The sequence below is a fragment of the Aedes aegypti genome, chromosome 3 (genome assembly GCF_002204515.2).
Source record: "Aedes aegypti strain LVP_AGWG chromosome 3, AaegL5.0 Primary Assembly, whole genome shotgun sequence".
NCBI classification, from domain to species: Eukaryota; Metazoa; Arthropoda; class Insecta; order Diptera; family Culicidae; genus Aedes; species Aedes aegypti.
The window spans coordinates 209243726-209269779 of record NC_035109.1 but is presented as its reverse complement, the minus strand read 5'-3'; the positions used below and the strand labels follow the sequence as shown (position 1 = coordinate 209269779).

The 26054-nt window shown below is 40.4% G+C and overlaps 1 protein-coding gene across 1 annotated transcript in view; it reads left to right on the top strand.

Moving 5' to 3' along the window:
* Positions 1-26054, top strand: part of LOC5572856 (serine/threonine-protein kinase ATR) — a 36449-nt gene continuing 10395 nt past the window's right edge. Inside the window, exons 1-6 of the mRNA XM_021855441.1 lie at positions 1-550; positions 10930-12970; positions 19174-19563; positions 19636-19728; positions 19789-19989; positions 20807-23131. Coding sequence (XP_021711133.1) covers positions 246-550; positions 10930-12970; positions 19174-19563; positions 19636-19728; positions 19789-19989; positions 20807-23131 — 5355 coding nt within the window. The 5' untranslated portion in view covers positions 1-245. The remainder of the gene's footprint in view (positions 551-10929; positions 12971-19173; positions 19564-19635; positions 19729-19788; positions 19990-20806; positions 23132-26054) is intronic.

The window sequence follows — 26054 nt, the reverse complement described above, 5'->3', positions numbered from 1 at the left end:
AACACGGCCCCGACGAAACGTCGAACGAGGAAACGAACGATTTGCTCGATTTATTTCGCGCGCTGTGTTTTTGTTTATTTGAAGTAAACAGTGTGATTAGATTCAGATGCCGGTTTTGTCGAATTTCTTGATTTTTGTGGAAATATTATAGTTAATTTAGAAATTCGGTAGTGTTTGAAGTGTTCGTTACATCTCTGGTTACGATAGAAGGCTATCGTCGTGAAAATACCGGAAACCACACCGCCATGGACGAAGAAGAATCAACCGTGGACTGCGGGAAAGCCACAGTGGCCCCATCGAAACAGGAACGGAACAAATCCGACGCCGTGTGGGAAACCCTGATAACGACACTTATCGACAAGGTGAGCAAACGCAGCTCGTACCTGGAGAAGATCCTGGACATGATCCGGCGGGATCTGACCTACGAAAATCCGGGACTGTTTCCGTCCTGTCTTTTGGCCACACCCGGCGAACGGGATCCGATTCAGGCGTGCAACTTTTGGCTGATCAATCATTTGCTTCACATCGCTTCCGTTGAGGATTTCTTCAAGTAAGTACTGAACACCTTTAGAATTAATCAGGGCGTAATGATTAACGGATAGCGATGATTATTTAAAAGTTTTACTATGATTAAGGATTTGATGATTACTGTGTAAGCTAAGGTATTAATTATGATTAAACCTCATTTTTAAGTGAATAATGATTAACCAGGACTGGTAGCGTGTGACTTGGTCACTATTTCAGGGCTGGTAGTAGGCCTCCTTTTAGTAATTTGGTATCTTTTAATGCAAGTATATTTGTAACGAAAAGTCTTTAGGTTCTTTTCTTACCTTAATGGACTCTAAAGTCACTGTTTCCCGTATTCTCCTTACAGTGAATCCTGCTGCAAAATTTGAGAGATTCCAGAGACTCTTTAGACTATTACGCTACAATTTCACTATTTCTTCATCAAATTTCTTCTCAGATTCCTCGAGGAAAAACTTTGGGAATTCTGCTAGTGATTGCTTTAGAGATTCCTTCTCGCATATTTTCAGAAACTCGTTTTGAGATCTCTCCAGAAATTCTTAAAGTGATTCCCTCCATCAATTCTCTCATTGAGTACTCAAAGACTTCTACCTACTTCCAGTAATTTCCAAATGAGTCAATAAATACCTCAGGATTTCCTTCAGCTATTTTGTTGACCAATTCTTCCATCGATTTCCTAAGTTGTTATAAATGAGATCTTCCAAAGATTTATTTCAGAGCTTTTGAAGAAATTCGTTTAGTGATTTTTCCATGACTACAAGAATTCCTACCTTATTTTTTCCATTTATCCTTCCAGGCGTTTTCGTATGAATTTCCTTTCATATGAATTTTGAAATTTTTGATCCCCCATATTTAAACGGTGTCACTTATGATGAGAATCATTCTTCTGAAATTTAAAAGTGAAGTAAAAGTAAAAATTTCCGCGTTATAAATGCTTAAGAAGTATATCCGGGGGACCCCACTATCTGCAATCTGCAACCAGTTCCACGTTGCCGCTGGTCAAATCAATCAAATCCAATGGTATGTACAAAGCTGCGTATCCCGAAGTGTTCAAGCAAGGCCTCCCGGGTAGAGGTAAATAGCAAAATAATGGTAAAACAAGAACAAATTTCGCAATCATATCTAGTTTAACCATTACGTTATTCATATGTGATATAAATATCTCATCAATAGCAAAACATACAATCCTCGTATAACTTATGATCTCGCCCTAAAAGCCATTGGTAACCATGTGTGTAGCTCATTGTTTGTGAGCATTTGAATGCATTTACACGTTGGTTAACAACTCTATGGTGAAGAAAGAATCATTATCTACCTACCAGTGATGTTGGTTTGGATGTTTATTCCTTCACTTGCTCAGAAACAACGAGCTACACACATGGTTACCAATGGCTTTTAGGGCGTTATCTCAGAGTATGCGAGAATCATAGCACAATTTGTCATTGGTATGTTATACTTGAAAGTCATGTAATAACTAATCAACAACGAAATATACTATCACGGTAAAATTTGTTATTTGTGCAAAAATACTAAAAAAAAAACATTAAATATCTAAAGAATAACAAATATCGCCATCACAGTAAAATATGTCATTATTTTGATATTTAAAAACTTCATTTAAATAATTCATGAGAACAAACCAACATCAAATTTTGCCATAATAGTTCATTTTACAATTCGTAAGATATTTTTTTTTTGCAGGAAAGCAAAAAGTTTATTTTTTAATCAATTTAGATATTAATGTCAAAGAACTAAAATTAGCATTATTTTGATTTACTCGTGAATAGCTTATTAAAGTTATTATGTTGTTATCAATATCTAAATAATAACATATAGGGGGAGATCCCCCAGTGCCGGACAGCACCCAATACCGGACAAAGTCGAAACATTGAAACATATTGGTCCAACCAATATGGTGTATTAGTAGAAAAGAAAGCTGTTATGTAGACTAATGTTTGCGTAGAATAACACATCCTTGAAATATGCATGCCTTTTTAAAGAAGTAGAAAAGTTTGAAAATCGTTAAAAAGTTGACGTATCCCATTAATTTTGAGCCTATTTAGTAATTATTTTGAATATAAAAAAATACTTTGGATCATAATTGAACTAAATATGGACAAATTACAATTTTGGTTAAGCACCTCCTGTCCCTCAGTTTCGGACAGCTTGATTTGTTATATGATATCTTTGTAATTATTGCATCAGTGTCTCAGAATACTTTCATTTTTCATGGGTTCCGTCGATCATGGTATCAAACATGCAATAAAATTAAGAATAATGAACATTCAGAACAACATCGTAAAATGTGCTATTTTTCATCATATATGAAAGAGGTTTTTTATAAGCATCTTGCAAACTACGAAAAACTCAAATTTTTCTTGTAAATGTTGCAAATGCATTGAATTGGTAATTATAAACTATTTCTATAGTGTACACATTCAATGATGTTCAAATTTACAGAATTCGAAGCATTTCCAGATCGTGTCCGGTATTGGGTGCCACCTTTCAAGATCGATCAATTTGGTACTAAAATACATCATCAAAATGCAATGTCAAAATTCATATTTATATTTTCAAGTTTATTTTTGTACACTATAAAAATGATAATATTTATCATAAATGAATAACACGAGCCCATAAAATCAATGATTTTCGAATTATGAATTTAGTGGCTTAAGTGTCCGGTACTGGGGGATCTCCCCCTATTGTTTTTATGGTTGCCTATATTTTTGCTATTATATTGTTATTACAATGGCAAAATATGATATTATTTAGTTTTTATGCCATATAAACTCAGTTATTATTTTTGTTATTTTATCTCTTATTTCAAAGAAGAGGTGAACCCGCCTAAGGCTGAAAGCCTCTATAATAAAGAAAATCAAATCAAATCTTATTTCAAACAAACCACGAACAAATTTTGCTATTCAAATATTCTATTTTCATGGTAAGTTTTGTTATTCTTTTGCAATTCTTCTCTACCCGGGCTCGGACACTGCAAGACGATGAAGGTCCGACTCTATCTTAAACCCGATGCCAAACATTCAAGTTTTCAAGTCGAAGCGCCTAGCTCCTTTCACGTCCATGGAGAAGATTGATGCGGAGCTGGACATACTTCATTCGCTGGGAATAATCACGCCAGCGGATTTCTCTTAGTGGGCGGCCCCGATCGTCGTAGTGAAGAAGCCAGGAGATAAAGTTCGAATCTGTGCTGATTATTCAACCGGACTGAATGTTGCCCCGAAACCCAACCAGGTGTAAAATCTGCTCCCTGGGTCTTCCAGCAGTTGATGAACAGCATGGTTGCTGATCTCGAAGGAGTGTGCACATTTCTGGACGACATCTTCGTCTACAGCAAAACCGAAGAGGAGCACCACAAGATTCTCAACGCACTATTCCAACGTCTTCAAGGAGGTACTCCAGTCGGATTTGCTGTTGATGCACTACGATCCTACATTGGACATCATCATTGCTACCGACTCCTCGCAGTCCGGAATCAGTGCCTGCCTACTACATCCCGATGGCTCGGTCAAAGCTGTCGCACATGCTTCCCGCTGACTCATCCCCGCGGAGGCAAATTATGGACAGATCGAGAAAAAAGGTCTTGCGCTGGTGTTTGCCGTAACGAAATTCCATCACATGCTGCTAGGACGCAAGTTCACCCTCCAGACGAATCAGCATCAGGATAATCGGACAGAAGAAGGTAATACCGGTTCATACGGCCAAGCGACTCCAACATTGGGTCCTGACGCTTCTGTACTACAATTTCAACATCAAGTACGTGTCCACAAAGCGGTTTGGATACGCCGACGTTCTGTCCCTCCTAATCGACAGTTACGTTAAACCGGAGGAGAATTTCATCATCGGCTCAATCTAGCTGAAAGACGGCATCAAAATTCATTCCAAGAAGCCATCAGTACGCTACCAGTAACATTCAAGTCGGTGCGCGACGTTGCCCTCCTGTGCCCAATTCTTCAACAAGTCCTGAAGTTCGCCCGTTCTTCGGCCATTGCGTCATCAGACGCACTATCGGTAGTAATGGGCTGCATCATAATGTCCAACTGTTTGGTGATCCCGGATTTTTTTCTTCAGCGTATGTTCAAGCAACTGAATCAAGGACATCCGGTAATGGAGCGGATAAAAGCTGTTGAATGTTCGATGACAACATTGCTGATTTCGTCAAGAAATGTGAAAGCTGTGCAACACATTCGGAGATACCGTCCAAGGCTTTACTACAGTCGTGGCCGCTCGCTCAATCTCCCTGGGAGCGTATTCATATAGATATCAACGGTCTGCACTTCCTCATAGTGGTAGACGCCTTCCATCACTTCTAATGTTTGGACGCAACATGAAGACGGTTATCGATCTCCTCCACCACGACCAACCCAAGACAGTGCTCCTCAATCAACGCCAGGACGAACAGAACAATCGGAAGCATGGCGCAACTCCTCGTGACTTCCGAAAAGACGACATGGTCTACCATGGTCTACACAAAGGTCTACCGCAGCAACACCAAGTGGCAGTGGGCTTCGGGCGTTATTATCGAGCTCAACGGTAGGGTTAACCACAACATGCTACTGAACGATTGGCATGGACGGAAAAAGCTCATCGGATCCCACTCCAACTAGCTCAAGCATCGTTCCAGTGAAGCAACAATCAGAGCGGCGGATTCAACACCACTGGGTATCCTGGTGGATATGTTTGGACTCCAATCCTCAAGATGAACTGTACAGCATCCAACCACGAATCGAAGTGCAAGTGGTGCCAGCAGTTCCCAACCGAGAAGTCCAAGCTTAATTCAACTCAAGATGTTCCTGAACGCGGTCGCATCCAAACCAATCAACCAGAACCGAGGCATGAATAAGAAGGCCAGCCACCAGCAAATCCCGTTCCAGAACTACCATCAATCCGGCCACAGAGAGTGATCCGGATGCCGTCCAGATTTGAGCCGTATATGTTCTGGAAATAAGAAGGGAGGAATGTTAGCCACTAACAAAGCAGTCGATGATTACCACCAGCCGCAACCCTAGCTACCAGTTGTGTACCTTAGCAACCTGTTTATTTATAAATCATCAACAACTGTGAAAAATATTCAGTTTATTCCCAACCATCCTAGAATAAAGATTAATTAGAAGTAACCCATTTTATAATGGCTGGAGGGACACGTCCATTCAGAAGTAACTTTCACTAACAATAAGCCCCTTATGTATGCGTTACCGTTATCAAATGTATAATGATAATGCAAACACACTTCCAGTTCAAAAGATGTTGTGTTTAGAACCGGCGAGTATTAAGTTTATTTTGTAAGCATAATACTCAAAACAATCTTAACGAAAACCATCTAGGCTGTGGTAGTTCCCTAAAAGAGACTCGCGAAGAGGAAAAATATCAACGTCATATGCAGCCCAGATTCGGCTGTCACGAAACTTCAAATGCAGCCCTTCGTTTCTATGGCTGAAAAAGTGAAAAGTATTGTATACAAAATAAACTATTTTGTAAAACCTCAGTGAGAGGAGCAGTTTTTCCAAAGATGCTGATAAATCTAAACACAATACTAGTTATTTATAATGTCTGCTACGTTTGCTGGCATGAAATTTTACTCAAAATGCCGTTTGTGCTTCGGTGTGATGCAAACTCAATAGTTTTTGCTGAGATGATCATGTGAGAGCTTGAACGGCTTGCGCAAGATTGATATAAACACTGAGTGGAATAAGAAAAAAACTCAGCAATCGCAGAAAAAGAAGACCGTCTCCGCGAGTCTCGTCTCAGGTAATTCCCATTTCACGTCGCGCATCCGTTCATCCAGAGTCTATGAATGGAGAGTTGCGCGAAGAGACTTCTTTGAATGGTTGTTCTTCTTCGTCTTCGAAAATAGCCCCTATCTGTTTTGCTGGCCTGCTCGATAGGTAGACGGTTTGACAGTTCGATAGGTAGATTTGGTTTCACTCTTCGCGCAACTCTCCATTCATAAACTCTGCGTTCATCGTTACTCCACAGATAAACAGACGTAACACTTAGAACAAATTTCTTCAAAATCCATTGCCCAGTTTACACCCTCATCATCTGGTGAGCATGTTGCACGAAAAGGTGTTTCGTGCAACAAGACCGGCAGATGGCGGTAGAGTGGAACGTCAAACGCGAAGAAAAACGATGCACGCGCCTCTGGTTGTGAGATTTGTATTACGGTTCTTTTGAAAATTTTCCGTTCTGCGGTAGCCGCCAAGTTCTACCGCAGCTGTCAAAGTTCTACCGGCAGGCTTGACAATCATTGTATCATTGAACAAAAACATCTAATCAAAGTATGCTAGTTGAATCCAAAACTTTGAAAAACAACCTAAAACAACAGTTATCATCGTGGTTTCCAAGCTATCATCGCAGCCGATCGATGATGCTTTGTGAAAATCAGTAATGTGACTGCTGCGGTAGCTTTTTGTTCAACCGTAGAACGGAAAGTTATCTCTAAAATTGCAATACCGTGACCTGCTCTAATTCCGTGTGTTGCCTAATACCGTGTATTTTAGAATTATGTGGATTTCTAGCATATTATATTATTTATTTTTCTAAATGATTGTCACAAACGTTAGCACATTAAGTAGTATTTAGAAAGCCATGACAAACCTGAACTAAAGTTGCACACACAAACAAACAAAAATAATGTTAGAATGTAATCGCCTGGTGCCAATACACGGTATTAGGGCACGGTTGCTTATGTGTTCCAAATACCGTGTTTCAGTTATAATTCCAAAATGGCGAAGTGAAATATATATTTTATTTCCCGAATCAATCATGCAAACCTCAATACGTTGTTTGATATAAAAGTTTTATTTTTGATGCGCTTCGTTCGTTCGATTGAGAGATTTTTCAAAATGTGACCCGGCAGTCGGGGTCAGATGCACGGTATTTGGAACACTAGTATGTTTAACAACATCAACTGTAACTATGGTTAAAATTTTAAAAATGGTTCAAATCATATTTTTTATGCAAAGTATACAAAACGGTCTGCTATATAAAACATGAAAGACTTGAAAATAATCATACGTTATTTTTATCTGACCGATTGAAACTTGAGTTTTTTTAACCTCACGGTAATAGAGCATGTCACGGTAACATAGCGAATTTGGAATGATCGTTAAATGAGTGGTCGATGGAAATTTCGTCAGTGTTACGTCTGTTTGTCTGTGGCTACACCATGCCATCTTTTTTCACAGTTTCGTATTGCACGACATTTTTCATTTGATCCGTCCCACTCGGCTTTAGATTGGGTACTACGGTACTACTTCTAGTACTGCATTTGATCCCTTTGAACTGCAAAAGCTACCCAAGTTTGACAGATCGCAGTACACTTTTCACGGCATTCTAGATTTTGTTCTATTTCCTTACGTGCCATGAAATTTTGAGCAAAACTGCAAGTAAAATGGAGGTCTTTGATTTGATCCCATGTGCGTAATTTTAAATCAATCAATTTAATTCATCAATCACATATTCGTGTGTGCGTGTTGATTCTCCAATCGCTAATCGTGTGAAATTCTGTCGCGAAAAATTGAAGACCTGTAGCCTTTAAAACTAAAAAGTGTCGTTATTCTGTGTGATAAACATTGATCCGATCCGGCATTGAACGAGTTCAATAGGTTTATAAAACCTACTGGCGATAAAACCGTAAAGGAATTATTCGTCTGAATCAGTATCACATCCGACAGTGAGTGCAAAATGGATCCTTGCTGCGGAAAGTGTTCTCTTGTTATCGATGTGTATGCAGACTTGTACACGGTGTGTGAGGGAATGTGTGCAAAATCATTCCACGCAAAATGTGTTGACTTGACCGAAGCTAATTTGTGTGCATTGTCGAGCAACATCATATGGCTCTGCAACCCTTGCATGAAAGTATTCTGCCGAATGTGGGAAAGAAATTCTACAGATGTGGCGACCAATACCGATACGCCGCCGAGGTCCGTTGTGGAAGATTTAAACGAGCTGAGGAACACTGTTAAAGATATTGTTTGCACACTTTCGAAAATCGTACAGAAGCCTAATTTTGCAACTCCGCATCATTGTTCAACGCCCATCTCATCGCTCAATCTCTTCGATGGGACAAATGAAATAGGGTGCACCACAAAACGAGATGAAAGCTTGGAATCGACTACCGATATGCCCGACGATGATGTGTTTTCATTGTATTTAACTAATATACACAAATGCGCAACTAAAGACGACATCAGCTCTATGGTATCACAGCAACTTGGTGCTCCGTTGTCGAACTGCTTAGATGTCGTTAAACTAATGCCGAAATCGAGAAACATCAATACGCTGGACTACGTGTCTTTCAAGGTTGTGTTGGATAAGCGTGCGTTGGAAAATAACTGCAATGACTGCTGCTACCTGGCCAAAAGGAGTGAAGTTTCGGGAGTTTGTTTCTCGATTCAATGAGACTTGGAAACCTGCATGAATCGTTCGCTGATAATAGATTTGTTATGTGATCGAGTTTAATGTTTACTGAATTTATGTTCTGCTTTCTTTGATGATAATGTTAAAAGACTATGTTGATTTCGTGTGTTTAGATATTGTACGTACAACCGTTGATTTTGTGGAAGGTTTAGGTTAAGTTATGCAGTCTGTACGATATAATGTCGAAGACGGTGAATAAATAAATAAAATTCATAAATCACTATTTTATGTAGCTTTTTCATTGGTGCCATCGCACAGAGCGCTAATTATAACGTTCAATTTTGAGGGCATTCGGTGTCTAAATTTAGAACTGGATTGTAGTTTGCGTAGCATCAGCTAATGTATGCGGAATCGTGAATAACGGAAAATGTAATAAAACATCCTCTACTATAATTTCACATAGCAACACTTCCCGGGTGGCGTAGCACCATTAGCAACAGCACGATTTTGAAACATTTTCCGGGAGGCGTAGCACCATCGGCCGAATTAAGAAAAAACGCGGAACCGAAACAAAACGTGGAGCGTATTCAAAAACGCCATCCACACCGTAACCGGTTTTGGATCGAAAATCATGAAATTTTAGCTGTCGTATGTCCAGGTCCGTCGCACTCGGGCTCAGATTGGGTACCACTTCTAGTACTGCATTTGGTCCCTCGGTAGTGCAAAAGGTACCCAAGTTTGACACATCGCAGTACACTTTTCACGGCATTCTAGATTACCTCATAAGCCATAAAATGTTGGACATTTGCAAGGGACATGAAGGTCTTTAATTTGTCTTTGGTATGTCGTTGTTCATTTTCAAAAGTTTGGAAGCTTCAGATAATTCAGATTTTTTTTCTCTACGCAGTAATAGTTTATTTTACAATATCGATTGGCCAATAACTACTCCAATGCACAAGGTTAAAGTTACTTTTTAGTCGTGGGCCTTGAGGAAAATGTTATACAATCAAATATTGGCAAATCACCGGGAATCCAAATGACCAGAACTCACCAGCATCTAGCTAAGTAATTCAAAAACTCTTAAACCATTTTTTAGTGGCATCTTTACCTAGATAGCTAGATTTATAAAATCGACATTCTAATGGCCACCAACAAGAACTATCTTGTTAAGAATTGGTTGTAAAATTATGAAATTTGATATGCCGCAAGCTAGGTTTTAATATTGGCGGTAGAGGCCACTTTTCCCTGAAAACGGTGATCCGAAACAAACTGGCATATGGTCAAGTCATCCAAAGCTCTTGAACCGTTCTCCTTAACGCTTGGTTGCAAAATAAAGAAGTTTAATATGTCTGCAACTCGATAATAAAGTGGATACCAAATTATTGATGCAGGGTATCACTCCAGTATACCATAGTTTTCGAATAATCGTAGTCTCAAAAACAATTAGAATTATGTGAAAAACGGATGCCAAACATTATTCTGAAATTTAAAAAAATGTCAATTTTAACGTTAGGCACATAAATGTTAATCAGTAAAATTGTTCATAATCATAATCATTAATCATACTTTAGGTTAATCATTTATCACAATCATTATTCATGGATTCTTAAATTATAATCAAAAATCAGATCCTCAATCATGGTAAAGTGGATTTCTAATCCATTTAATCAGTAACCCCTAACCCTTATTTCAATGTTTTGGATAGAAAAAAAATTAAACAAAATTTGCGTAAACAAAACAAATCGTCTAAATTTCTCGAAATCGTAAAAAAAAGTTTTTATTGTAAATTAATAGTTATTTGATTGTTTATCACTGTTGGATCAACAACTAGAATGTATAAGTATTCTTATAACCTTATAATAGTGATCCAATACCTACGTTACAATATCGAACTAAATCAGTTTATGTTAGATTTGTCGAAAAGCGATGGTGCTCTACAGACACCTTGAGTGTTAAGGGATTAATCACTAAATTTATCATTGGTATAAATTAATGTAGTGAAACTATGATTTTTTCACATTTCAGCATCAAGGAAAGCAACGTTTTGCTTCAGAAAGCGATTCTCTCGGCAAGCTTCGTTAAGCAAGTTTGGTTCCTTTATGAAGCAACAGAAAAATACTTGGATATTCTGGATGCACTTAACTCCTTTGAACCTGATAAGGAGATAAAGCTAGAACACTTCCAGATGCCTCAACATTATTTCGAGAAGTTGAATTGTTCCTGCGATTTTGCTCCAATAGTGATCCAAAGCAGCGTGACGAAGGTTACGATAACGGAGGTTTGTCTGCATGTGCTGAGTCAAGTTGTGAGCCTGGTTGACGATTCAACGAACCAAAGACTTCGCGAGCGTTCAGCCAAGATAGTCATGTCGACCCTTGTCAATGGATCGTTGGATGAGAAAACGCTTTGCGTCATGTTTTTTGGACAGTTTCTCAAACTGTGCACGGTTTTTACTCTGAATTTAGAACATCTGGTTTTAGAAGTGCTGTCGGTAGCTGAAACTACCCTCGAACGATTTAATCGATGGCTTAGCAGTGAAATTGTTCGTCTGAGATCGTTGGAACAATTTAAGACCGCTCTTGTGGACTTTTACAGCAAATTGAATGCTTTAAAGTACGATCGTAATCCATCCGAACTGAAGCAAAAGTTGTTCCAATGTTCAATGAAGATCATCAAGAACGTAATGACCATCAAGAAGGATGCTGAAGATCTTAAGTTGAAACTATTGGAAGAAATCAGCAAGTTTATGAAAGCTGTCCAGAACCAGTTTGGTGTAAACATGGTCAACGACATCTACGACGATGTATTTACCTTATCCTGTCAGTTCCCCGATCTTCTGAATCTCCTGGAAATTCCCATCACAAGTGAGCTTATCACTAACAAAGATTTAGGTGATTCGCTGACACTGCAACGAAGTCATTTCTGGAACAGAGCTCTAGACATTATCCAAGAGGAAGACAACAGCTCAAACAAAATGCAAAGGATTTATTTATGCCAGAAAATCGTGCATCTTGCAGCTAATGTCTTGTACAACTTTACGTGTTGGTTGCAAAAAGAGAGTAACAAAACGACCTATCTTCTAGCATTCGGCGGAGACTTCCAATCTTTCCTAAACACGATTTTTCAAGTTTTGAGTGAGATAAATTTTACCTCTGATATTGTACTTCTCTTGCTGGATGTATGCTTCGATGCCACTCTCCTAAAAGACTTTGGATCTCTGGACGTAGACTTCCAGAAACAGATTTGCGAATGGCTGCTATTACCATTCGCCAACGATTCCAAATCAGCCGACCACAAAGAAATTCCAAATAATTTGAAGAAAAAGTACTACGATCTGCTTAAGAGTGGCTGTGATGTTAACACACTTAAAACAAGATCACTGGATCAATTATGTGCCTTATCTTTAACCAATATCAGCGATTCCGTAGCTGAGGGCCTTAAGAACAGCCTCTGGGACATAACACAAAGTATCGTTCGTTCGGAAGACCTCGCCCAGAAACGAATGCTCCACCGTTTCTATGTTAACATCCTGCTTTCCTTCAAGTATAAGCCATCGCAACTCGTCAATGAGATCCTAAATCCATCGCTCACCGTACCAGAATTAAGACCCATCGCAATACAGAATCTAGCTCTCCACTTTTGCATGAAGTCCGCCTCATTCTCAGTTTTCGAAATCCGGCGCGATTGCACCATACGACGGAAGATTCGCTGTTTTCGCTGCAAACCCAGTGCCAACGAGCAGGACATCACCAGCACACAGACCAGCCCCTCCCAGAAGCAGGAACTGTTTGCCCAGAGCGATGGTATTCGTCTCACCATCGACAATCTCGATGAATACGCTCTGTTCGAGCTGTCTGGCGATACACTGGAAACGCTTTATCAATCTGAGGACAGCGATACACAAGTGGAAATGGTTAAACTGTTGCCCATTTTGCTGAAGCACAACGCCGAGCTGGTGACCAGCGAACGATTGATAAAAGCCTGGAGTCATCTCATAACGTGCAATTCGGGAGATGCGTCCATAACGTTCTCGAAAACATTTCCCATTCTGATGGATTATGTTACGGTGAGTTTCTTGAAACTTTTTATTATTCAATATAGCGTAAAAACGGATTTTTCGTATTATAATGCATTTTTTTAAGTCGATGGTCCCTTCAATATCGAGTTAAGGAGAGTTGACTGTAATACATATTTTAGTATGTTAGTATTTGTGTACCGTGAGCAGAAATAGGAACACTGAGATGCAGTAATAAATGCAATTTAATCATTTTATATGTCTCTTATCAGTGTTCGAATCCTCTGAGCAGAATCTCAATAGAGAAACTTAAAAGTAGATGGAGTACCGTGTACCGCGGAATTAAAAGGTACACGGTACTCCATCTACTTTTAAGTTTCTCCATTTTATATGAAAAACAGAACATTTTAATGAAGGACACGATCCAATATGGTCCCGTTATGCCATAATGTCAAATAAACTACGTCTAAATAGTATAAATCCTTCAGTTATTCCTGAATTACTTCTCAGATTTCTCTAGGAAAAACTACAGGTAGTCATCGATTTATATCTTCTACAGTGATACCTCCATGAGTCGATGTTCCATGACTCGATATCGACTCATGGAACCATACTAAAAACAAAATTTCATGGTTACTATGATGGTCCCTAGAAGCAGCTTTCCAAAGGATTGCTGTTCTATTGGTCGATATTTCCATGAGTCGATGGTCCCTTCAATATCGACTCATGGAGGTTTCACTGTACTTTCAAAAACTTCGTCATGGATCACTTAAGAAATTCTTCTAGTGTCCCTCACCAGAATTGCTTCACCAATTTTGTAAAAGATTCTTAAAGGAATTTCTCCAAAATTCGCTCCAGTAAATTCAGTAAACACTCCAACACTATTATCTTCAGTAATGATCACATGGGTTGCTTCTAAAATATTTCTAAGAATTAATATATGAGATTTGAGTTCTTCCAAGAAAATCCACAAAAGTTTGTTTCAGAGATTTCGAAATCAACAAAACCCTACAGAAATTCTTCCTAGAGTTCACGCGCCTTTTTGTTCCAGTTAATTTTCCTGGCTTCAAGGAAGCCAGTTTCCCAAAGACGCCCCAAAAAAACCTTCAAGGATTATTTTAGGAACTCTTTTAGGAATCCCTGGATTAATTTGGCCAAGAATTATTCATGCAGTGCTTTCAGAAATGTCTTGCCAAAGAAAGATCGCGGTCTTTGTATGGATTATGTTCATGGGCGAAAGACCACGAGTGAGGGGGGTGATGAAAATCCTAAAGAATAACCCCGTGGTTTATGGACAACCTCTGAATACTATAGAAATTAGTCCGGATATTCCTCCGATCATTCTTTCACAAATTAATTCAGATATTTTTTCCTGGACGAATGTCTTCAGAAATTTCTACATGATATTATCCCGAGATTCGATATTTTTTAAATAATTATCTTATCAATTTATCTAGAAAATCTCTCAAGAGTCCAGGAATTTTATCCGACATCATTAGAGATCACGAGGAATTTCTACAGAAGCTTCACTGCCTATAACTGCATATTTGCAACATTCGACAAAAGTAGGCAATGAGTAAATGGAATACCAAGTATGAATTTCATGGCAGTATGGGAAGAAACTAGATTTTCAAAAAATTACCATGAACTCAAAAGTGCTTATTTGAGGCTGAAAATTTTGTACAGCTGGAATTTTTCTGGAACTTCCAGTAAAAGTTCTTGACAATTTCCTAAATACATCAATGAAAAAAAATCTGGATAAATTCACTAAGAATGTTTTGTTAATTTAGGGAGGAATAATCTACGAAGGTCTCATTAGAGAAATAATTGGTTGAAATGATGTATAAATTCTGATCCTCATTGGAGAAAATCTGAAGAAATCCTTGGAGTCATCTTTGGAGAAATTTCTAGTTGAATTCTACTCATTAACAAAAATGTTGGTGTAAATCTTAGAGTGATCCTTTAGAAGAATTGGTAGAATTTCTAGAGTACTAAGGACTTCCTTGATGAATTTCTGTACTTTTATTTTTGGAAGATCTCCTGTTAGATTATCTAGAGTAATTTCTGAGATTATCCTTAGAAAAATCCAAGTTGAATACTTGGACGAAATTCTTGGAGTAGTTCCTTAGAAAGGTCGTAAAAAAATCACTAAATGATATCCTGAAGAAATCTTCTAAATAATACCTGAAGGAAACTTTTGACAAACGTCTCAATAATTCCTTACCTCCTGATTCCGTTTGGTTTCTTTTTTTTATTGAATCCTGTTTGTTATCTTCTTGGCTCCTTTTTTAATTACTTTTCGGACAAGATCTTTGAAGTTACCGTGAAACTGTATATCTTTACGCAACTAGAGTATTTGTGTACCGCACTATTAAGGCTTAAACCAGCCGACGGTGTTTTGAAAAAAAATCTGAAGTTCGTGGACACAAAAGTCAATTTAGACAACTTGAGATGTAAAACTGTGAGAAAAAATGGAATCGTTCTGGTGGGCTTCTATCCCACGACTCCCAATACGCTAGACTGGGCGCGTTAACCAACTACGCCACAGAACGGGTAACGATTCTGCAGCGCAATTGGCCAACCTGAAACCTAAGTCCGTCACAATTCCATATACTCCTTCACAACCCTACAACTTCTTCGGCTCTCTGAAATGCCCAATTTGACTCTCCTAAGCGTGCCTACGAACAACAGTGAGAGATTTTTATGTTTAGCCTATCTAGGTATATTTGATAATGCGTCTAACTTTGATAGTACGGTAATGTGTCCCGGAAAAAATCCGGGACGCTTGTCAGATCTCATTTCCAACGAGGTGCTGCCTATATTTGATGTGCAATTTACATTCATATTCAATCCAAGATATGTACTATATACTAAGTTAATTAAAATAAAAAGTATTGACGCTGTACAGTCAAGTTAAAAATTGCTCTGTCCCGGATAATCCGGGACGTCTGGTCACTTTATAGTACGGTATCCAAAACATACTGGTCAAATACATAATTTCAGATACTCAGTTAAGCAAAATGAAGGCAAAAGTAAAAAGTATTAGTATGGCACTTCATTATGTATTTATTTACTTGGTGTTACATCAATTAGTTTGCTAAAACCGCGTTAACGATGTTACGGCAATTTACTCGGTCCATAGCAGTGTCCTTCCGACGCGAACACCATCTTTGCAGGGTTGTTGTCCGGAGTCTTGCAACATGCCCTGCCCAACGCACCCTTCCGAACCCTTTTTGATGAGTTCAGCTCCAACACCTTTCTTACCAGCTGCCTTGTTGTTCTTGAGTTGGTTGATGGCATCCTTATCTTCCCTCAATGTTGGAACAGGTTGGTTTCCTTCATCCGCCGTGCTGACATAGTCACTTTCTCCGCTGTCGTGATCCTCAGCGCCTGTGTTCTCCGTGCCACTCAGGTGTACGTCGTAGTGCTTCCACCTTTCAATCACCTCACGTCCGTCCGTCAAGATGCTTCCATCCTTATCCCTGCACATTTCGGCTCGCGGCAGGAAGCCTTTTCGGGATGCGTTAAGCTTCTTGTAGAACTTTCGCGTTTCTTGTGAACCATGCAGCTACTTCACATGCCGCTTCTTCCAGGCGGCGCTTTCTATCCTGAAATAGACAGGTTTGCTGATTTCGTTTTTTTTTTATATCGCTCCACGTTTTGTCGCGTTTCTTGCTACAGCATTGCAACCCGCGCTGTATCCTTCTCCTCCAAAACCTTCCTGCATTTTTTGTCGAACAAATCGTTACATGTCCTCTTTTCCACGTACCCGACGATGCTCTTGGCTGCGTTGTTGATGGTTGCTTTATTCTTCGTACGATTTTTCGTCAGAAGGTAGTACTTCTCTTAAAGTTATCATGAATTGCACACTGATCTATTCGGATAACTATCTTCGATCAGTAATACAGGCGATTGAAAAATGAGCCTGAGCATCACTGGGCTAGAGTTACTGTGCACGTGCTGAAGACTTAGGTACAGGAGCCTCATTGCTCGCAAAGCGCACGTGCGCGCTGTATATTGTGAGGCCTTTTTTGGTGTGCCTCGTTTTTCCTGAGATGTGAATCAATGCGGTCTCATACGCTCCGTCACATGTGCTGTTTAAATATCAGCGCAACAATTGAAGTGATGCCAAAAATTTTCAACAAGGATCGAAATTGTAACTCTGGGATCACGAATTTTCGATTATATCATGTAAACCATCTAGACACCTGCATGATGAGTCAAAAATAGTTGTAGAGGCTCTTCGTTACTAAGCAGTTGTATCACAACTTGGATACCTTTGGCGAGCTGTAGCGCCGAGCAGCGCATGAGAGGAGTCCCACCGGTGCCCATCACCCAGCGCGTGCTTTCAGAATTTTCGTGAGCCTCCAGCTAGCACAGCACACTAGGATTTCGATGCGCTGTGAGACGGTTTGGTTGGAGACTCGTCAGTACATTTATGTGCTCCTCAGAGCTATGCAACGCTACTTCCGATTCCGTTGTCGTTCGTCAGCCGGTGGGCGCTGAACTTTCCAATCGTCGGTATCAATCCCTGATCCTGGCCAACCTGAGCGTTCAAATCTTCTATGATCATCTTAACGTCGTAGCTTGGGCAGCGGTCGTATTAGCGTTCGAGCTGCGCGTAAAATACGTCCTTGTCATCATCAGTTCTTCCGGACTGAGGGCTATGCACGTTTATGATGCTGAAGTTGAAATACCGGCCTTTGATTTTCAACTTGCACATTCTTTCGTTGATCGGTTTAGTTTGAGTTTAGCTTAGAGTCTTTCTCTGGCACTCGGACGATGATTAGCCGCCCCTGACATGGGGAACAGACGCTGTTGTGAGCCGCTCCTAACATGGAGTACAGACGCTCCAGATTTGCAGAAACAAACCCCCCCCCCCCTTCCCTGTCAGCATACGCCCAAAGTTCCCACCGGTTACCCAATCTTCCCTAAGGTTACCCCGTACTATTTTTAGTCGTATCAGTCCTGCATTTGACGGATCAAACTTTCAAGTTTATTGAGTACGTTATCTATCTCGCTCAATAATAAGTGAATGACCACTCAGGTCCTTCGTGGCCAATGAAACACCCTAGAAATGACCACCAGCGAAACCCATATAGTAGGACATTTTAGGTACCGTAATCCGGGGGCAAATTGATCACTATTTCACAACTTTTTGTCATATTTTCCCTTAGAATTCAAAAAATGTCTAATAAATTTCGGTAAAATCAGTACTTCACTGATCTTTATCAGTTTATGTTATCATTTTTTTATGAAAAAAAAATTAACATTTCATAAAATTAGTTTTAATATCAAAAATTGAAAATGACACTTTGGGGCGAAATTGATCACTATATAATAAAGCATATTTTAGAATGTGAAATTTTCCTATCTACTAAATTTAGGTCTCCTGAATCTGAAATTGATGTCAAAATTCTTACAACTCGTGTATATCATGATTTTATTGCAAAATTAAACTTTGAAAATCTGCATAAAACGCCTAAATGTATGCAATTTCCCTTGAAATTAGCACGTTAGTCAACAATAAAACGGTTTTATGAGCAAAAAACTATTTTTGCAATGCTGTACGACTTCAAAAATGAGTTCAGCAGTTCACACTGAAGCTTTCGCAACATTTTTAACACTCAAAGTTTACATGCTGGCTTAGCACCAACGGATTGTTTAATACCGACATTTCCAACAGTATTGCTAACACCTTCAAAAACTGTAAATATTTCTATGCAAAACTAACCTTAATAAAAATTAAATGGCTTTAAATCATCATTGGACATCTATAAACTAGAAAACATGGAAAGTATTTGATGGCAACGAAGCATTGAGCATCCTTGAAAGGAAATGCTATTCGGTACCGACCTGATCAAATTCACCCCAGTGATAAATTTGCCCCCGGATTACGGTAATGTACAAAAACTTAGCATTCGAATGCTTAATCTCCATGTGTATTTGACGTACCTCATACTGTCCATTAATTAAGATATTTTTTAATCGATCAACATACTGATTTTTGCGAGCTGTTCTAATTTTCTGGTCAGAACGACCTTAAGTCTTAATTTGTATTTTTTTTAGAGGAGCCATTTAAACCTTTTTTTTTAGCAGAAATAAAGATTCTCACAAAAACAACAATTGGCAAAAAAATTCATTCAAATCACCCCAAAAAATTCGATCAAAAGACACAATAATAATATAAAAATAACACCCAAATAACTTGGGAAGGATAGTCGATCAATTTTGATTTCCGAATATTTTTCCAGAGTTCTACTCTAGAACAACATACGAAAGATAAAATCGTCCAATCCTGTCTCGATAAGCTGCTGCAAGCGGTAAAACTTAGCTTGAAGAAGCCGGACTACAACTACCAATCCGCTGTGATGAACATGGTGGTTAAATTTGCCACCTGTGAGGGCATTAGCGAAGAGCGTTTGATGCACTGCTTGCGAATGTTGTTCTTCTTCCTGATGCTCCGGGAGTCGGAGGTTTCACGAGAGGCCACCCTCGCTGCAGGAGAAATGTGCGAACATCATGGCGTTACGCCGTTGGAAATGCTCCATTGGTACCGGCACGACATGATCAAGCTGATAATCGCGATCAGTGCCACGAATTATTGCTGCTTTGAAGTGTCGCTGCAAAAATCGCTCTATCATGTAAGTATGAACTTATCACTATTTGATGGATTTCAGGTATATGTTATGTTCATCGATATTAATTAATTCCAGGTTAGCCGGACATTCCAGTTTAGTGGACCGGTGAAGTTCGCGACTAAATATTACAAAATAATTTTGGCTATGTTGCTTCCTTGGTGTGTTAAGGTATACTTGACATTATAAGGCAATTTTCTATTTTCATTCAAAAACGTTTGTCCTTTTCAGCGCCCAAAATGTGAAAACATACTTCACGAACTGAGCAACATAATCCGAAGGGATAAAGCCGTACTGTTGTCGGGCTCGTTCCTCACCGTATACCCGTACTTGTTTATCAACGAACCGGCGAACATCACTAATCAATGTATTGACTACATCATGACCAACACTGGGAACACGTTGGTACATCTGCTACACTCCGATATAAAGGTAGGTATATTGCGTATTGAAAAACACACTTTGACCAGATTTGACCAATAATCACCCCACCTCCTTGATTGCGTCATTGGTATGTTATATTGACCCGATGGAAGTTTTACTAATATATTATCGTTATGAATAAACATCAAATTACAATTACACAAAAAACTTGCTTGAGCTTGAGCTTGATTGGCCGCCCGTGGATGCTTCTCCAGTATCGCCAGATCAGCTGCACTTACACAAGGAACCAACTGAATGACTGCTTGGGACTAACAGACACCCTCAGTGTATAAGTGCTGGTGATCTTCTATTTTTAGGCAACAATGGCGCCTGCCACGTCAGAATGCAGACCAATGTGGGGAAGGGGAAGGATATGATGTAGCACTTATACTGGCCCACTGTAGACCGTGGAGTCCGACTGCATCTACGCCAGTTCATGCGGAAGTGTATGGATTGGGGGAAAGGTATGGCAGAGAGGTTTGCTTCTGTGGTTAGCAGACTGCCTAGCCTATGTATCAAGCGTAAGGAAAGACATGCGCGTGGAAGAATGGAAGCGTTAGGGAAACGGTTTTTTGTGCGTCTCTGGTTCTAGCGTTTGCTATGAACGAATAGTTTGAATGTGATAGATTAAGAATGGAAGATGGAAGCAAGTGAGAGATAGATACAACTACAAAGTACGAGGAAAGGGACGGGCCTGGGATTGAACCCATGACCTTCAGCTTATGAAGCAGAAGCGGTAGCCATTAGACCACCAACCCCGTCTTACAATTACACAAAAAACTTGCCCACATTAAGTAATCGTAAACATTTTCTTTTTTTTTTTCAGAAAACTGTAGCAGAAATCCTAATCTTCTACCATCTAAATGCTGAGTGTGTTCTACACGCATTCCGAAGTCTGCTGGCGAAAGACGATGCTCAAGAAATCACAACGGCTCAGATGGCTGACTACATTTTCACACGGTTCCTGGGTGTGCTCACCTTCTTCGAAGCTACACTAATCAATCCGGAAACGGAAAAGGCTTTGAAGCGAGAGACGCTGCTCAGTTTGGGTGAAATTATTCGGCTGCTTGGAGGTGCCCATATTACGCCGTTCCGTTTCAAGATCATTGCTCTGCTGAAGACGGCACTTTCGTTCGAGGAAGCAACACTTAAAAGTATTTGTATCAAAGTTTGGAGGATTTTTATCTGCACCGTAGACGTTCAGCAACTCGGACAACTGTTGAGCACGATATTTGTATCGTTGGTTCAGTTTATCAATCAATTTCCTGAGGACATCAACTATATCTTTCACTATTTAGTTGTGCAAAATAACAGTCTTCTGAGTCGGTACATCCCGGACCTGTTCTTCTTGGACGAAACGAAGGTGAACGACGAAATCAAGGCGATAGTTGCCAAACGAATCAAGGCCGAAAAAGATTACGATCAATTTTCGAATAGGTTCAGCGAACTTATCAAACAGGTAAACCATGAGAACCTATCGGTGCGAGTTTTCGGTTTGAGATATCTTAAACGACTGTTTGCCACCAGTCGTAAGCAGGTAAATGATGCGACCATTGGCCAACTTACCTTCAATCCGATAGTGGAGAGTCTGTTGGATAATCTGATAAAAAGCTGCAGCGACATCGATATCAATTACAGATTACGTGCATCCGAGTGCATTGGAGAGTTAGGAGCGGTAGCTCCTAGTTATCTCCCTCCTAACTATGCTCCACAAGATAGTTTTGCACTCAGCGTCCATTCAGATGCTTTTGCCAGTATGGCTTTGGCCGAACTCTGTCGAGCTTATCAGTTTCAAAAGGATACCAAACATGTTGATACATTTTCGTTGGCTATTCAGGAAATTTTGGTTGAGCGTGGTGTTTCACCCAAGACAGGCAAGAAGCTTGATGTATGGGAAGCGATACCGGAAAGACTCCGGCCAATTATGGAACCTCTACTAACCTCATGTTATACCGGGCTTGCTATGACGGCAACCGTTGAATGTCATCCAATTTTTGGAAGTTCTAAGGCTCAGTCCTGCCAAGAATGGGCATATCTGTGGGCCTGCCAGATGATTGAACATCTTGAAAAGGACAACACACAAAATCTGTTGAAATCATTCAAACCTAGCATCCGGTGTGACATGAGCACAATGACTCTGTTTTTGCCGTACATACTCTTGCACGCCATACAAGCAAGTCCCGAGAATTGTCGAAAAAAGATGGTAGAGGAACTACAATTCCTTTTCAATGCCATCATGAACAACAATCCAGAAATTGATAGCCCTGAAGATCAAAGTCATTACATTCGAGGCCTTCGTACTCTATATTTTAAGGTAGATGAACACTCTTTACCAGCAGCGGAAATTGAAACAAGTGACATGTCCAACGAGTGTGCCAAATTTGCGTTCAATCTTTTGGATTTCCTTGAAAAATGGAAGCGCCAATGGCGAAAGGTATATCAGCTGGATGACAGTAAATCAGACTTCCATAACGTGGATTGGTTCCTCAACGAATTTGACCACAAGATGCTAGCTGACATCAATTTCAAATGCAACGAATTTGCGCGCTCGCTGATGTATTTGGAAGCGTTCATAGAAGACGACCCGTCAAGATTACAGCAGAATTTGTTTTTCTTAGCCAAGTTGTTCACTCATTTGAACGATCCCGACTCGGTGGAGGGAGTCATGTGCCTCAAAACTACGGAACCAACTCTGGCCGAACAAATTCTTCTTCACAACGCGACCGGGCGTCTCCATCAAACGGCGGCATGTTACGAAAGAATGCTACAGGTTGGCGATATGAGCCCAAGGGACATTCACAATATGGTGGAATGCTATCTGCGTTTGGATCAACCCGAAACGGCTCTACTTTTGTCGGAGAGTCTACTGAATAAATACTACGAAAGCAATGTCCATACGCTGCTGCAGGAAATTAAAGCCGAACCACTCTACCGGCTGGGACGTTTCGAAGAATTGGAAGAACTACTCGAGTCTCCGTCTGTGCAGGACAGTGATAGTTGGGGAGTGGTTTGTGGCTCTCTGATGATAAGCTACCGTAAGAATGAACACGAGCAGTTTATGCAAAAGTTGGAGCAAGCGAGGCTGGCCGTCTTGAGAATGCTGCGCAGTTCGGACCTCAAAATTAGTGCCTACGAGAAAGGATATGAACAGGTAATACACTTATTTCATATATTTACTTTTTTTGTTTACTATATATTGTTTTGTCTCAAATTGTGGACAGTGGTAATTTTAACATGATGTGAGTGAGCCTTAACTAATTGAGCATACAATTCGTAGTTGCTACTCCTTGATTAACCAGAACAATCAAAGTTGCACAGACTTTTAATGAATGGGATTAGCTTACCATTCTCAATGTGCACAAATCGAGAGCTCAAAATTTAAAAGTCAATAACAACGCCGGCCACGTCCTGGCGGTCATCGTTGAAGGGAAGGAATGTTAGTTATACAACCGTTGTTACTAGAGACCGAATATACCTCTGTATCTCAACAGTTGTCATGGAAAGGATATTGAGTTAGAAGGATAAGGCAGAGATCTGAGATTCACCAATGTTTAGTGATGCGATCTATGATATAATCACGCCTAGTTCGCGATATTATTTCCATAATCGTACTGTACGCCGAACGAATGTTCATCATCGACCCCGCAAGAGCAAGCGACGCGCTCTATAGATCAAACACTACTAACGATCCGCGACGCTTTTTCATATCACTACGCGAACGACGCATGATATGTTTGATCCTGCCCTCATCGCCCGCCCCCGTTAACTAAAGTTAAGGCTAAGTAGCCTGTTCCGACGACAGCTCAGGGGATTTGGATTTTCACCGGATTGGAATTAAGTTGAACTGTAAACGCGTGGGTTGATTTTCAATATAACTTTTACTTTATTCACTTTGATTTCTCCGTGAGAACATAACTTCACGAAGCCTGTTAGTGGACTGTTGCCTGTTCATTCATGCTTGCTCTTCAGTTCCCTTTTTCTTGAATGGACTGTACTTTTACTCTTCTACACATCTTCTGGTTAGCTTTCAATCTAGGCGCGCAAACACTCTACACAGAAAAAGCTCCTACCTATGCCTTCTTGCAATCATGCGGTGCGCCGATACCAAAATGTTCTAATAAAGATCAATGACGGCATCTCAATAACATAATTTATCCTCAGTAATTGCACATCGTTACATTTTCTCGCAAACATACACCCCCCGTTGAGCCCTTTGGCTCAACAAAACAGTAACTACTTCACTCTTGATCGATCGTCCAGGCTGAAGTCGCTCACTCATCCTCGTTACAGTACCTGCCGATGCTGGAAACGGACTATCTTCTACCAACACATCTCGCTTCTCTCGAACCATTTCGTTCACTAATTGTTGCTCTTGTAAATCCCTTCGCGTCACTCCATCTTTAACTAACAGCGTTTTCGATTTTGCTGCATCATACGGATTAGCCTTGAATTCGTTACACCATATTCGTTTTCCAGATGATGAATAGATTGATGGTTCGCAACGGTTCCTCGTCATAACGAAAGAATCACCAAGCTGATACTTTTTGCCGTTGAATGAGAGTTGTTGTACACCACGTCTTCGTCCATTTCTCGCACGCTTTTTGACAGCTGAATCGACCGCTGCTGATTCAATACCGAGAGGATCGTTCTCGATTTCGGAAAACTTTTCCATGATCTTGCCAACTTGTGTACGATAATTTAGTTGGCACTGTACTGCACGTGGTGCATCCTTTTTCAACTGCGCTGATCCTCCAGCAATCCATCCAAACTCTGTTTCAGCCAACGTAATCGCAGTGTTCTCTATTTTCAGGCGTCCAGCCTTCACCAAGTCGAAGAATATCTCGTTGCCGATAATCATATCCACTTCTCCTGGTACATGGAACGATGGATCTGCTAACTGCAAACCTGTCGGTACCCTACAAGAACCGGATTTTATTTCCACCTGTGGAAGCCTTGCTGAGATTCTTGGTACGACCAAGAAATTCAAATCACTCGTCGCATACGTATTGATTCGGGAGCGAATTTTCGTCGATACCAGATACTTCACTCTGGTCTGGATGTCGTTGAGACCGCTAATCGGAAAGTCGACGCGTTTCATCTTTAGCCTCAATTTGTTGGCCAATCTCTCCGTAAGAATATGGCTATCGGATCCTGAATCCAACAAGGCACGGCACTTGATGGTGAAACCTCCATGTCCGACCACCAAGACCTCTGCCGTTGATAGCAGCACTTGCCGCTTCGTTGTATCAATCAGCGCGCACATCGTTGTCGCACGCCGACCATCTGGCTCCTGTTGATTTGACTCATAATCTTTATCAACTTCTGGCGCCGGAGACCTCTCTACACTATTCTGCCAAATCTCAGCCTCGGGATGCAAAAGGCTATGATGCTTACGACCGCAACCTTGCACCTTGCACCGTTGATTGGATTGGCAGTCATTGACTCGATGATTCAATTTCAAACAGTTGTAACACAAGCTCATCCTTGCGGCAACGGACTTGCGCTCCGAGAAATTCATGTCCTGAAATTTCATACATCTGTAGATGGCGTGCTCTTCCGGACAGCATGGACACGCTTCGCTACCCGTTTGCATGAACGATTTCAATGCTTGTGTTGGCGCTTTGATACCAGCAACACGCTGTTTCGCTTGGACCGTTGACTGCTGTACCTGCTGCTGTGAGCGGTTTGTACGCTGCAGAACGCGTCCTCGTTCACGAAGGAACTCCATAAACGTTTCGTATTCTGGTACCTCTCCTCTGGGTGTCTTCATTTCCCATTGCTCTTGCGTCTCCTTGTCAAGCTTCTTGTAGAGGACGTTAAGCAGAATCAACTCCCCTAAACCTTCGACGGGATAGCTGTGACCATCCAAAGCATCAACATGCTTCGAACAAGTTTCAACCAATTGTGAAATCGATTTCCCACGGTTGTCACTGCTGATGACGGCGCAATCCAGAATAGCGTCAATATGCGTATCCAGTATCAGCCGCTTATCCTCATACGCGTCCTCGAGAATCTTCCAGGCCCTCTCGTAATCGTTGTTATTCACGACGTCTTGGTCGATCTTGCACTTTGCA